The 15,629-nt window shown below is 44.5% G+C and overlaps 1 protein-coding gene across 14 annotated transcripts in view; it reads right to left on the bottom strand.

Annotated features, from left to right (window-relative positions):
- Window positions 1-15,629, bottom strand: part of NEDD4L (NEDD4 like E3 ubiquitin protein ligase) — a 291,147-nt gene that overhangs the window by 94,705 nt on the left and 180,813 nt on the right. Inside the window, exon 1 of one of the 14 annotated variants that reach the window (XM_077282810.1) lies at window positions 5,375-5,753. The exons of 11 other annotated variants lie outside the window; for them this stretch is intronic. In XM_077282810.1, the coding sequence (XP_077138925.1) occupies window positions 5,375-5,440 (66 nt within the window). In that variant the 5' untranslated portion in view covers window positions 5,441-5,753. Of the gene's footprint in view, window positions 1-5,374; window positions 5,754-15,629 lie in introns of those variants that run through there. 2 more of the 14 variants (XM_077282803.1, XM_077282705.1) reach the window with 2 other exon arrangements.

Here is a 15,629-nt window from a genome sequence, read left to right as displayed (position 1 = left end):
TCCACTATTGAGCCCGTCATTATGGAAAAAAAAAAAAAGTTTCAAAGAAAATGGCAGAAGGCAAATCTATAGGGTTCTGAGTAAGAGTTTGAGGCAGTTGTGGGTCACGTGCCATCTGCTGATATCGGAATTGTACAATTACTCACAAATTTTAAGAATAATTGACTGGACCATAATTAAAAAAAAAAATAAAATAATAATAATAATAATAATAATAATAATAATAATAATAACAACAACAATAATATAAAATACAAATATTGTAAAGAAATTCCAGACTGCAGATAAATGGGGAATCTTCTGACTATAAGCTGTTTGCTGGACTGGTCCCAGCGCTCCCAGTGATCACCTGGCAGTTTGTCAATTCAACAATCTATGGATAAATCACAAGTACAAGTTAAAGGGACTTTGTCACCTGAATTTGGAGGGAACAACTTTCAGCCATAGGGGCGGGGTTTTCGGGTGTTTGATTCACCCTTTCCTTACCCGCTGGCTGCATGCTGGCTGCAATATGGGATTGAAGTTCATTCTCTGTCCTCCGTAGTACATGCCTGCACAAGGAATCAATCACCCGAAAACCCCGCCCCTATGGCTGAAAATTGTTCCCTCCAAATTCAGGTGACAGAGTCCCTTTAATATAAAATACTATGTAATCTCTTATCACGGAATTATGCTCCTTTCTCCCCCTGTAAGCAAGTTTTCCCCTCCACTGTGCCTCCTAAACTCTGTGAAAAATTGCAGGCTACACACTGTCAAAACACAGCAGCGGGATGGTGGTAAAAAGTGAGGGAAAATGCAAGAACAAGCAGAGGGAGACAGACTGTGCAGCTTCTTTTAAGGGTTTTCTCTCATCCTGGAGCTGGACTCACAGCTACACTGCTGTATAATGTTCTCCATGCTGCTGATGCTCCTGGACTTGTGCTACATAGAGACAGGAGAGACGGAATCTCAAGTCTCTGTGTATGGAAGACGACATAGCAGCTACAGTAGTTTCCACCTATTAGCTCAGAATAAACTGAAAATTAAAGATAAAGGCTACAGAAGGGAAAACTGTTGACAATTGCAGGATTCATGTAAAGTACCGTATATGATTTCCTTATGTGGGACATAAGGGCTAAAGTAGTACAACACAGCTCCCATTTATAGCAATGTGCTCCCCGACAGGCCGGGTCCCCCAGAGGAAGAGACTCCCATGCAAATCCCATTTAGATTTAAAAAAAAAAAAAAAAAAAAAACTTCGAAAAGGGGAGGTTTGGGCATTCCTTGAAAAAAAAAATAGGGATTGACTACAAGCGCTTTGGAATCAAATGTCCTTTCAAGGGGGTTCTTGTAACATTTCTAGAATCCTTGACGACAGATCTACTTAATTTTAAAGGGAGTCTCAACTCCAAAATTAATATTAAGACCGCTGTATAGTGTAGGATGTAGGGGACTTGGCCCTATAAAATTGCCTGAGAAAATAATGTTAAGGTTTTTTTTCTTTTATTGTTCCCTTGGTTTGATCAAGGGCAAGGTGCACCATTACGCTACCTTAATTTGCATATTGAGGATTTCCTCCGCATGTGATTGACAATGCATGCTGGCAAAGAGCGAGTGCTACTTGAACTCCATTATTGTGTCAGCACATGCCCGCAGACACCGCCTGAGCCAGGCGCATGCGCGCGGACACCGCCTGAGCCAGGCGCATGCGCGCGGACACCGCCTGAGCCAGGCGCATGCGCGCGGACACCGCCTGAGCCAGGCGCATGCGCGCGGACACCGCCTGAGCCAGGCGCATGCGCGCGGACACCGCCTGAGCCAGGCGCATGCGCGCGGACACCGCCTGAGCCAGGCGCATGCGCGCGGACACCGCCTGAGCCAGGCGCATGCGCGCGGACACCGCCTGAGCCAGGCGCATGCGCGCGGACACCGCCTGAGCCAGGCGCACGGACACCGCCTGAGCCAAGCGCACGTCCACAGCCTGAGCCAAGCGCACGGACACAGCCTGAGCCAAGCGCATGCACAATGACACTGCCAGAGCCAAGCACATGTACAAAGCTTCAGCACCGATGCGCACACAGCGTGGATGGTCGCATTCTCCTCCATGGCTCCTCTGTATGGCCGACGCTCATGGCACCGATATAGATGAAGTGTAGCGAGCTGGCAGCTTTAGAGAGGGCGAAGAAGACTTCTCTGATGCCGCTCACTTCCTATACTTCCCAGTATATTAGTGGAGCGAATGGCGGCTCACCCACAACGTGCGCTTGCGGCCGGGCTCAGGCAGTGTCAGACACACAGGCTGGGTATAAGCAGCGCTAATAGAGTTCGCTTGCCAAATCACAAGAAGAAGGAAGTCCCCAAAAAGCAAAGTGAGGGGGCGTAACGGTGCACAGAGTCTTCGGCCATGCCAAGGGTGCACCGAAGCCCCCTCATTTGCACACGAATCAAAAGCAATTTTTCAGGCTTTGTACCACTAAAACGTACAGCGATGGTATATTTTTTTTATAGGAAAAAAGTCCATATATACCTGTGCAGGTCATGATAGATAGATAGATAGATAGATAGATAGATAGATAGATAGATAGATAGATAGATAGATAGATAGATAGATAATTTTATTTTATTTTTTTACTTTAAAAGGAAAACCGAGAAAAAAAAATAGAGAGGTAATGTCACGCTTATTGATTGTCGCCCAGCTTTTTTACAAATTAGTGACCTAACATTACATTATTTTTAATTAGTGACAGTGAGATCAATACATTTTTGACAAATTTAAAAAGAAAAAGAAGGCACAAGTGCACACAAGGCAAAAGCAGCAATCGCCCATCCCCACCACCCGTATATACAAGATGTAACTGATCCGTATCACGGCCCAGGCAGAACAAGAAGGCGGTGTGTCGTCTGCAGTTAACATGTCAGGATCGATATTTTTACGTCCTTTGTTCTGCGATGTGTAATAGTAGAGGACGAAACACAACAAAAGCAAGCGCAACTCCTCTTCTTGGCAGCGGAGGACACAAAACCAGATGTTTACATTTCTTATTGTTAGATCTGGAGCGAATGTCATCGTGCGCTGTAAATCCCTGGCTCTGAACACCCATACCCCGACTAGCCTGGGATCTGTCTACACTGGAGAACAAAAAAAAAAATAATCTACTTCATTATATGGTTCTGGCCCATACCACACTCCAGTAGATCAAGAAAAAGAAAATGAACAACGAACCCCTACAGGTATTCGAGGAGGCATCCATGTTGCCTCCTCCAGTGCTAAAACAGGTGAAACAATAGGGTCAGGAACACAGGAAGGGCTTCGGCTGTTTTAGGCCGGACACGAATGATAAAATGTTAGCTTTATTTAATGGAAGGAGGAGTTCGATCTAGTTTACTCATTTCATCTATTTTTTTAGTGGGAAAATTCACAAAAAAACAAAGTTCCTATGTGTCCAACACATGATCACATGGCACCTCTGAAATTTAGCGGAAAACTAAGTGCTTGTGATCTGCCAATGCGGAAAGGAGGGCATGGGATAGGAGGCATGGGGAGGTAGGCATAGGGAGGCCGATGCAAAAAGGAGGGCATGGGGCGGCAGGCATGGGGAAGAAGACGTGGAAAGAAGGGCGCATAGGGAGGCCGATGCCGAAAGGAGGGCGCATAGGGAGGCCGATGCCGAAAGGAGGGCGCATAGGGTGGCCGATGCCGAAAGGAGGGCGCATAGGGAGGCCGATGCCGAAAGGAGGGCGCATAGGGAGGCCGATGCCGAAAGGAGGGCGCATAGGGAGGCCGATGCCGAAAGGAGGGCGCATAGGGAGGCCGATGCCGAAAGGAGGGCGCATAGGGAGGCCGATGCCGAAAGGAGGGCGCATAGGGAGGCCGATGCAGAAAGGAGGGCGCATAGGGAGGCCGATGGAGAAAGGAGGGCGCATAGGGAGGCCGATGGAGAAAGGAGGGCGCATAGGGAGGCCGATGCAGAAAGGAGGGCATGGGGAAGCAGACGTGGAAAGAAGGGCGCATGGGAGGCAAGCATGGGGAGGTAGGCATAGGGAGGCTGACACGGAAAGAGGGCATGGGATAGGAGGCATGGGGAGGTAGGCATAGGGAAGTCAACGTGGAAAGGAAGGCGCATGGGGAGGTAGGCATAGGGAGGCCGGCATAGGGAGGCCGACACGGAAAGAGGGCATGGGATAGGAGGCATGGGGAGGTAGACAAAGGGAAGCCGACGTGGAAAGGAAGGCGCAAGGGAGGCAGGCATGGGGTGGCCAACACAGAAAGGAGGGCAGGGGGAGGCAGGCATGCGGCGACCGACAAGCCGGAATGGGGAAGTAGGCATGGGAGACCGACACATTGGCATGGGGAGGCAGGTATGGGGGGCCAAAAACAGCATGGCGAGGTAGGCATGGGGCAGCCGACACACTGGAATAGTGAGGTAGGCATAGCGCGGCAAACACGTCAGCATAGGGATGTAGGTATGGGGTGGCCGACATGCTGACATAGGGAGGAAGGCATGGGGCGGCAGACACACCGGCATTGGGAGGTAGGAATGAGGCAGCCGACATGCTGACATAGGGAGGAAGGCATGGAGCAGCAGACACGCTGGCATTGGGAGGTAGGAATGGGGCGGCCGACATGCTGGCATTGGGAGGTAGGTATGGGGCTGATGACAAGCTGGAATGGAGAGGTAGGCAGGTGGCAGTCGACCTGCCGGTATGGGATAGTAGTCAGAGGGAGGCCGACACACCGTCATGGGGAGGTAGGCATCAGCGGCCGGCACGGGTGGTTGTGTAGCAGATGTACTGGCACAGGGGGATAGTAAAAACAGGTATGGGAAAAAATAGTTTCTATAGTCTTATGCTTAATCCTGGATTCACCTATAGTCGTCTGACTTGCCTCACACTTCGTCTATGGAACCACATCACCGAAAATACCTGTCACCCATATAACAGTCTCACTTTCCCCATCTCAAATGCAACGTAAAACAATATAAAAGCACTAAACATTGCGTAACCTTATTTAATATACGGTAACTCCGTACTAATGTCCATATTCTTACGTTACACATTGCATCATACAATTATAATTATATAGATTGCATTAAACATAAAACAGCATTAGAGAATTTTACATACACGACCATTTAATACAAACTGAGCATAAAACCGTGATCAACAGCGACGAACCGTCCCCATATACCCGGATCTGTGGAGAATTCTCATGGAAGCCCATAGCGGATAATAGCAGCTCACCTCAGTTGAATACAGAAGCCTATTAATGGGGGGCATCGGTATGGCCCAGGATCAGCAGCGCTCAGTGCCGGGGTGGGTGAAGTTGTGGGAGACGTGGAATCAGGCAGGAGGGATGGCACAATGAGCGGCATTAAATATTAACAGGGAGACTCACCTGCGCGCCGCGACCTTGACAGTCCCCGACATGAACGCTGAATGAGTCAGGTCTAGCCCTGTACATGATTTCATTTACCTCGTCTACAAAAAAACAAAAAACGTGGAAAGGATCTCCTGCGGAGGCGTGGGTTTAACCCTCGCCTACCCGGTCCACACAGACGCAGGAGACGACGGCTGCATAGTGGATACCTCCCAATCCAGATAACAAAGCAGATCGCAGATGCAGCGAGCGAGCGGCAGCCGTTCTGCGCTCGGCCCTCCGTGTAAGGGGACCTTCGCGGATTAGGCACGGGCGATGTTAAAAGTTACGACGGCGAGGGAACAAGCATCCCAAAATAGTTGCAGCTCGTCGGTGGGGGGGAAAAAAAAAAAGCAGTAAAAGCATAGCTGTGCAGTGCCATGGCAACCAGAGCTTACACACACACACAAAAAAAAAATAGGAACCACCTACATATCAGTCATTGTTGGCTTTCGCTTACAGCTCCCATTCATTAAGCATGCCGTTTTTTTTTTAATAGAAGCGTGAACCGTGGCAGGATCTGCATCTACATTAATAGACCGGTCTGTATGTAACACATCCCAATGTGCCAATCCTAATTTACAGCTTATAGCCAAGATGCCCCCCACCCCCAGGTAGATCTGCAGCTTCAATGCCCCAATGAAAAATTTGCAAAGAGGTCACATTCAAGGGATGTAGATGTAGGAATTAGCAAATATACACTGCAATGAAAATCTGCAGCAAAGTGAACATCCGCCCGTGACGGCAAATTCTTAACCGGATCGACCTTTGCAGTGCAAAAAAGCGAAATCCATTGCTGAAAAATCCGCTGAAAAAAATTGACATGATGAAGATCTAACCGAAGCGAGAATTTGCGTATGATATTTGGTAATGGACTCATTGGGAGATTTTTGGTTAAAACTTTGGCCACTTGTGAACGCAGTGTAAATTTAGATAATATTTTCATTTAGGAAATTCCAGATGGAAAATTAATGTTCTGCGTGTTGGCATAGCTGTAATAGTGTCAAATGCCAGGGACGCCGATGAGATCCTTTAGAGACAAGGAGTCAATTCAACCTGCACCCTTTACAGTCCACATGTCATATCCATCACTGTGAAGCCTGGTTGGAAAATCAATACTTATCTAGTGGTGGTCCGACAGACCCCCGATAATTGGGTCCCAACCGTTTAAGTTCCCCTCTCGCCAGCCACAGAAGTGCAACTGGTAGGAGTTCGAATGGAGCGATGTTAATCGTCAAGGAGCCTACTGATGCTCCATTGAAGTCTACGGCCTTGATGGAAATAGTGCTTCCAGGTGGACAACACTGCCAAAATAACATTTCCCAGAAAGCACTGCTAGACAATTTTTCTAAATATCACTTCCAATTCTATAAGATTTAGCCAAATCCTTTGCACCCCCTCTTTTCTTAACTTTAAAAAGTAGGTTGCAAGCGACACGGGCCCAGGTCATCGGTATTGACAAATGATTTGTCTTCCTCCGTGCTTTGCAGTGGTCGTGCTATTACTTTTGTTGCAAAGCTTTAAGATTATAGGAAACCTGACTATGGTGGAAGCTGCTAGTCTTAAAGCCTAAAACATGAACAAGACTGTAAATTTGGGATTTACTAGACCTGATGCAAACCAAGGGATACACAAGTCACTATGAGGTCTCTGCCCTCCCCCAAAGATCATATGAAAAATTGCATTGTGTTGATGCATTGATCTATCAAGTGTACTGTGAATACTATTGTTAGCTGCAGGAGTTTTGGCAAGGAATAGGTTAGAAAGTAGTTGGAATCTCAGGGAAGGTCTTCAGATATGTAAAGGGGCTGCAGGGGCCTAGAGCATCAAGCAGACAGAAATCCGGAAAGAGTGGCAGACGCATTATCCTGGAAGCCAGTACAGCTTTTGGGAAGTTGGGAGAGGCAGAAATGTGAGCACAGTTGGGGACAATAGTGGACCCGAGCTATTATTGGTCCTCAGACGGCTGTGGGCTTGACAAGGTCATCCTGATACAGTCGTGGATTGCAAATTGCCAACCTAGTGTGGAAGATTTTGATAAGGAATTCTATGTCCTGGCTCATGGGAGTATATAGAAATGTAGAAGAGAAGGATTCTGGTAATATGGAACTGTAATATCATATTGAAGATGAAATGTAAAGTACCGCCATGTAGACCCATCTATATGAAACCTGCCCAATCCAAGGGTGAATACCATCCAGTCATCTGTTAGGTCTATCCATCTTCTACCTCAGTAAAAGACTGTTAGCTATAAGGGCCTCTCCTGCTTCCATGCTTGTCCCCTCCACCATACTATATCACAAGCCATTGCCACTGGAACCCAAAGGAGCTGAACAAATAGTGTGAGGGGAGACATCATTTGTGTCACCCTCATATTGAGCATGGAAGAATAACTTAATTTACAAACTGTAAATGAAAAAAATTCAACACTCCATTTTGACCCCTTAGCTCCACGACCACCCACTTGTGAACAGATAATTGAAGCAAGTTATCTGATGAAGAGCAAACATGGAGTATCATGGCACAGTGAAGAAAACAACGTTGCATTTGAAATAAGACTTTAATATCTCCCACCTGGGACCTCCAGGGGGGCAGAGATTCTTAAGATCTCCTAACTTTTTGGTACCTGAGTCGCATCACATTGACTGGCCCCCATCTGAGGTCACAAGGGGAGCGGCTTGTTGTACCTGGTAATATGGTTTCTGACTTTGAGCCATTGCTCAGTGCTGGGAGATGGAGCTCGCTGTAGGACAGCATTAGTTTCCAATCGGAGCAATCCCCTTCGCAATATCTGCACCACTCTTGTGACAACAGGCCATTTTTGTATATTATTTCTTATTTTGTGACTGTATATATTGTATTGTCTTGTTCCCTTTGTAACAACTTTTGTATATTTTCTTTATAAGCACTGCCTAATTATTGGGTTAAATTAGTTCCTCTTGCTCTATAAACTATATTCTTGAAGCCACGTGAGATTCCACGTTAACGAGTGTCCAATCGGCCTGTATAAAATAAACGATTGCTGGTGGCAGCTAGTTTTTTTTGGTTAGGGAAGAGCTTGGCAGTGACCGTACCGAAGTGTATATATTATATATATTGAGTGATATCTAGGATGTGGTATTTTGGGCTTATTGCTCAAAAAAAAATAATAAAGGAAATCCTAACATACAACATCCTAGATATCACTGAATGAAATATTCCTATGAAAATCAAATTACAATCTGATCCAACTTACGTCGAAATGCTTAACACAAGGAAATGATGCTCAGAAGCGTGTGTGGCCTCCATGTGCCTGTATGACCTACAATGCCTGGGCATGCACCTGATGACCCACTGCACCTGCATATGGTCTCACAATGGGTCTGAGGATCTGATCCCTGTACTTAATGGCAGTCAGGGTACCTCTGGCTAGCACAAGGAGGGCTGTGCGGCCCTCCAAAGAAATGCCTCCCCACACTGCTGGACCTTTTGTATTTTAAACATTGAAGTCTATTGATGCCTTAATCAGCTGTTTTTTTTTCCCCATTCGTACTGAATCTGCTTTTTGCTTAGTGGATCCAGTAAGCAAAAAAAGGATAGGTTACAAATGACAGAAAAACAGATGACTAATTAACGGATTTATTTTCCATAGACTTCAATGTTTTTATATAAAAAAAAAAGATCCAGCAGAGATCAGTTATTTGGGCTAAGAAGTTGTGTCTGCACAACTTTTTATGCCGATGGATTGCTGCTGGATCCATTCTAACGGATCCCTACTAAACATGTGAACATAGACTAAAGCTTGCTTGGAAATGTTGCCAAGATAAAGACTCTTTAAAAAGAACATAGCAGCACAGGTAAATTTGCATCTGACCCACGAGACTTATGGAACAAAGTTCTTTGGACCGATATAGCCAAACTGGAGATGTTTGGCCATAATGCCATTCGCCAGCCACGTGTAGTCACAACCAAACAGCATACCAGCATAAACACATTATATCAACTGTGAATCATGGTGACAGACGTGATAATTGAGCTGGTTAAGCAGTCTAAAGACCTGGTCAGCTTGCATTCAGTTAGTCAACTATGAACTACTTTACATACCAAGTTTTCTAGTGCAAATGCAAGTCCATAACTGTACACTAGAGTTCCATAATATGACCCGTGTATGAGCATTTTGCTGCTGTAACAAAATTACAAATAGGCCAAAATTTAATTAAAAAATTCTCATCCCCCACAACTTGTTGATAAGCTGCCAGCTCCGGGCCTCACTCCCCAATCGTAACCACCCAGCTCTGGGCTTTACTCTCCAATAGTAACCGATCACAGCTCTGGGCCTCACTCCCCAATCGTAACCGCCCAGCTCCAGGCTTCACTCTTCAATCGTAACCACCCAGCTCCGGGCCTCACTCCCTAATCGTAACTGCCCAGCTCTGGGCCTCACTCTCCAATCGTAACCACCCAGCTAAGGGCCAAACTCCTCAAGTGTAACCAACCAGCTCTGTGCCTAACACCTCAACTGTAACAACAAAGCTTTGTGCCTCACTGCTCAAAGTAACCGCCCAGCTCCGGGCTTCACTCCCCAATCGTAACCGCCCAGCTCAAGGATTCACTACACAATCGTAACCGCCCACCTCTGGGCTTCACTCCTCAATTGTAACCACCCAGCTCCGGGCCTCACTCCCCAATCGTAACCTTCCAGCTCCGGGCCTCACTCCCCAATCATAACCACCCAGCTATGGGCCAAAATCATCAAGTGTAACCAACCAGCTCTGTGCCCAACACCTCAAGTGTAACAACAAAGCTCTGTGCCTCACTGCTCAAAGTAACCGCCCAGCTCCGGGCTTCACTCCTCAATTGTAACCGCCCAGCTCTGGGCTTCACTCCCCAATCATAACCTTCCAGCTCTGGGCCTCACTCCCCAATTGTAACTGCCCAGCCCCGGGCCTCACTCCTCAATCATAACCGCCAAGCTCCGGGTCTCACTGCTCAATTGTTACTGCCCAGCTCTGGGCCTCACTCCCCAATCGTAACAGCCAAGCTCCGAGCCTCACTGCCCAATCGTGTCCGCCTGGCTCAGGGCCTAACTCCTCAAGTGTAACCACCCATCTCTGGGCCTAACACCTCAAGTGTAACAACAAAGCTCTGTACCTCACTCCCCAATCATAACAGCCCAGCTCTGGGCCACACTCCTCAATCATAACCGCCCAGCTATGGGCCTAATTTCTCAAGTATAACCACCCAGCTCTGGGCCTAACTCCTCAAGTATAGCCACCCAGCTATGGGCCTAACTCCTCAAGGATAACTACTCAGCTCTGGGCCTAACTCCTCAATTGTATCCACCCAGCTCTGTGCCCAACTTCCCTCAAGTGTAACAACAAAGCTCTGTACCTCACTCCTCAATGTAACTGCCCAGCACTGGGCCCCACTTCTCAGGTAAAACCACCAAGCTTTGTCTCATCATTTAGTATGTGACCATCAACTTCTGTGCCAGTGTCCTGTTTTTCCAATCACTATTATACACTTCTTGAAAGACTAACTGAAGATAAGCTGCTTCAAGTTGAGCAAAACATGTTCTCCATCATGTCTGGGTCAGAGACCGTGTTATTCAGGAGTGCGGTGTGGTGACTGAAGATCAAGGCAAAGGCACCAAAAAAAAATTACCCCACTTAGAAGTATATTTTATGGTCCAAAAGCAGGAGAAATTTGAGCTTTCTCCCCCTTGGAGCTTTACCTTTGCCCCAACGTTCTCCTCTTGTGGACCACATTACAATGCGGCAAATCATAGTTGGAGTCTCCCCAGTACTGATGCCACAGCAGTTGGCTGGGCTACCATTTCGGCCCATGAACATTGCTTCTCTGCTGACACACTCATAGCTTTCGGCCATGGTGTTGGCTTTCACTCTTACAGGTTAGCTGCCAGTGATCGGTGCCATACCTAGCGGGTCCCTTTAATCAGGCTCCCTTCATTGCTCTTAGATTGAAACTTGATCGGCAGGCATTCCATCTGCACTGAATCATTGTTTTGGTTTGAGACCGTCAGCAGTGCTGCCGCTGCATTGCTGAAAGGTCAGCGGAGTCTACTATGCCGGGTGTCTGTCATTTCTCGCACCGCTATGTTCCACCAGCTATGTAAATTGAAGTGGAAACTTCTGAGTTATGAACATCAACTCTTAGTAATTCCTTGTAGCATCAAGGCTGCTCTTCTGCCCTGCACCTGGCAACCCTCTGTCCTGCCTTAATCCTAGTACTGACCCTCTCCTAGGTAGAGACAATCTACTAGCTTCGGAAGACAACATTTAAAGGGATTCTCCATATAAATCTAAATTTTAGAATATATTACTACTGCAATAGAGAACAGCAGAACGCCATGTTTGAGTAATGCCAAGACCCCTCATCCCTTCTTTGTATTCAGTTCAATGCCAGTAAGTTTTAGAGTAAAGAACCAGGTAACCTGAGGCGGACCGGTTTTTAGAGGGTGTTTACGTAGCAACTAGACTAATGATTCTGACCACAGGTGGGGGAAAAAAAGGCAAATTCTCATTTTATACCATTCTAAAATTTGACCATTATCGATTACGACTATAAAACAAAATCATCAAGAGTTTCATCCAGAAATCGTGGTCGATTTTATTCTCACTTCTCATCCGTATACAAAAAACCCGTAAAAAACAGATACTAAACTGTGGCTCCATATGACATGTATTTTTGGCACAACCATAGACTTGAATGGGCCAGTCATAAGATTTACGTTAGAAACTAGGGCACGATGTGATTTTTATCCGTAAACAAAAAACAAATATACCGGTCTGCACCGCACCATAGAATGACACTGGTCTGAGTGCGGTCTGTTTTTTTTATGGTCAACACTAGAATGGAAAATAGGGTCGTTAGAGCTCATATAGTGATACATAGAGATCAATGTCATTGGAACTGGTAGCAGCATCATGAAACCCAACTGACTAATGTATATGAATAATACACATGTATATGTCGTATTCTTATCTACAGGTGGCAGTAATACAGATAGTCTATACTAGTATATAGGGGGCAGTATTATAGTAGTTATATTCTTGTACATAGCAGTATTATAGTAGTTATATTCTTGTGCATAGGGGCAGTATTATAGTAGTTATATTCTTGTATATAGGGGCAGTATTATAGTAGTTATATTCTTGTACATAGGAGGAGTATTATAGTAGTTATATTCTTGTACATAGGAGAAGTATTATAGTAGTTATATTCATGTACATAGGAGCAGTATTATAGTAGTTATATTCTTGTACATAGGGGCAGTATTATAGTACTTATATTCTTGTACATAAGGGCAGTATTATAGTAGTTATATTCTTGTACATAGGAGCAGTATTATAGTAGTTATATTCTTGTATATTGGGGCAGTATTATAGTAGTTCTAGTCTTGCACATAGGGGCAGTATTACAGTAGTTATACTCTTTTACATTGGAGCAGTATTATAGTAGTTATATTCTTGTACATAGGGCAGTATTATAGTAGTTATATTCTTGTACATAGGGGCAGTATTATAGTAGTTATATTCTTGTACATAGAGGCAGTATTATAGTAGTTATATTCTTGTACATAGAGGCAGTATTATAGTAGTTACATTCTTGTACATTGGAGCAGTATTATAGTAGTTCTAGTCTTGCACATAGGAGCAGTATTACAGTAGTTATATTCTTTTACATTGGAGCAGTATTATAGTAGTTATATTCTTGTACATTGGAGTAGTATTATAGTAGTTATATTCTTGTACATAGGGGCAGTATTATAGTAGTTATATTCTTGTACATAAGGGCAGTATTATAGTAGTTATATTCTTGTACATTGGAGTAGTATTATAGTAGTTATATTCTTGTACATAGGGGCAGTATTATAGTAGTTATATTCTTGTACATAAGGGCAGTATTATAGTAGTTATATTCTTGTACATTGGAGCAGTATTATAGTAGTTATATTCTTGTACATAAGGGCAGTATTATAGTAGTTATATTCTTGTACGTAGGGGGCAGTATTATAGTAGTTATATTCTTGTACATAGGGGGCAGTATTATAGTAGTTATATTCTTGTACATTGGAGCAGTGTTATAGTAATTATATTCTTGAATATAGGGGCAGTATTATAGTAGCCATTCTTGCACATGGGGAAAATTATATTAGTTATAATCTTATATATAGGGACAGTATAATTTTTTATTTATGAAGTGTAAAAAAAGTTTGTCCACACAACACTAAACCCATTTAGCTAAAAATCAGCTTAAAAATGATAATCACAGCACCTGTGATCCAATGATCAGTAGGATTTTAGCACCCAGTAATAGTGCAGCTTTTCCAGACTTCTGAAAAGGGAATATGGCCATCTATGCCATTTATAAATAACACTTCCATTAGCCTGATGAGTTAAGAAACATGGGCAACATCCTGCACATCAGAAAGCCTCATCAGTGTCTTCCATCTGTTGGGGGTTGTTGTTTGCTTTTGTCATCACTGTAAGGATGGCATAGCAGATCTTCATTGAACTGTCAGGATGATAATGTCAGATACCAAGCAGAACAGATGCAAGGCGAGGAGGGGACCTATAGATAAATGCAGCCACTGCTATGGCCAGCGATTGGCTGCAGCAGTCACGTGAATGATGGACAGACGTCAGCACTGCAGGATCGGCAGGGGACGTCGTGGTTATTGCTTTGTTGTAGGATTGTTTCTTTCTTTTTGGTTGCTTGTAATCCAAGAAAACTCATGCCCTTTAATTTATGAAGCACTATTGCTGCTTTAATTTTATAATATGTTTTGTTTTTTTTTTTCTTTTTTCTCTGTTAGTACTCCTGGAAATAATGTAATTTTTTAACACTAACTCACCCAGGAAAAAAATAGTAAATTCTAGGTCAGGTGCGGGTGTACGTTTCAGGCTCCAGAGCCGAGCCTGCTCCATATAATGTATTACACAGATGCAAGCGGCTGCTGAAAGCCCCCCGTCACCGCCATCTTACTACTAAAAGCTACTGAAGTAGTGTAGTATACCATGCAAGAGTTCAAACAGGTTGAAAGTCCCATAGAAGGGCTAAAAAATAAAATATAAAATAATTATTTTATTATAACCGCTTCTCAATCACTGTTACCCCCTTGTAAAATAAGTCACTTAGACTGCTAGCGTCATTCCAGCAGTTTCAGCGCTTGTCCTCCCGGGGCTCGCATGACTTATGTCACACAATCTCTGTGGCCAATCAGCGTCACTCTCACTTCCTCTGAATGTATGTGATTGTTCCAAAGGTCGGGAAAGTGAAGTCAGAGCCAATTGGCCACAGGGATCGTGTGTGTCATGTTATCTCTGGGGAGAACCAGTGTTGACACCGCTGGAACAGCGCCAGCATCGGAGGTAAGTGTTTTGTTATTTTTTTTTTGTTTTGTTCTACAAGGGGTAAAGATAGGAATTGAAAAAGAATAAAAAAAAAGAAAGAAAGAAAAACAGAAAATTGCTATACGGTCACTGTCCATTCAGGGAAAGATCCTATTGAATGGGATAATGCTAACAATTGCTTGTCAAATCATTTATTTCAAGGCGGAATAACAGAGGAACTGCAAAAAAAAAAAAATGAAGAAAAGATTCTTTAGTGATAACAAATGTTTGAATCATAAAAGAAGATGCTTTTTTAAATTATATTTTTTTTATATTATTTTTTTTAGCTTGGATTTACTTTTAAGCAGCAGAAACAGGAATTTCTTTTACGTGTAGTTGCCGCTGTGTTCACTTTGTCATCCAGACTCAGTAAACTGTTGACAGTGGCTACCGACCTCAAGAGAAATCCGAGTGTTGGAAGAAATCGAGAGCGGCAGATACAGTGACACGCTCTTAATCTGGCTCCTGATAGTCTGCCATTCATCTGCCTGATGAGTCTCTACCCTGGATTACTGCCTGATAGTCTGGCAATCATCTCCGTCCAATGCGGTGGAAATCTTCAGCGTTCTCTCAGCCTTTGCTGGGAGGTGCAGTTTTGGCGGTAGGTGCCCTGCCCGGGTTAGTCACCTGGTCTCGAAGGGCGCTGTGTAATGCTCTATACGGCACAATGTATTTACTATACAAGTCACAGTCACACGTGGAGGTCACATTGCAGAGCAGCCTGCCTCCGATTGTCTGATTACAGCAGCGCTCGGTGACTAATGCCGCCATATTGTACAAGCCCACACAATATTACGTCATAGATCGGAAAGAAAAACTGCGGAGAGATGGAAGAAGCA

Source organism: Ranitomeya variabilis, chromosome 1 (genome assembly GCF_051348905.1).
Source record: "Ranitomeya variabilis isolate aRanVar5 chromosome 1, aRanVar5.hap1, whole genome shotgun sequence".
NCBI classification, from domain to species: Eukaryota; Metazoa; Chordata; class Amphibia; order Anura; family Dendrobatidae; genus Ranitomeya; species Ranitomeya variabilis.
The sequence above is the reverse complement of the archived record's forward strand: the minus strand, read 5'-3'. Positions and strand labels throughout refer to the sequence as shown.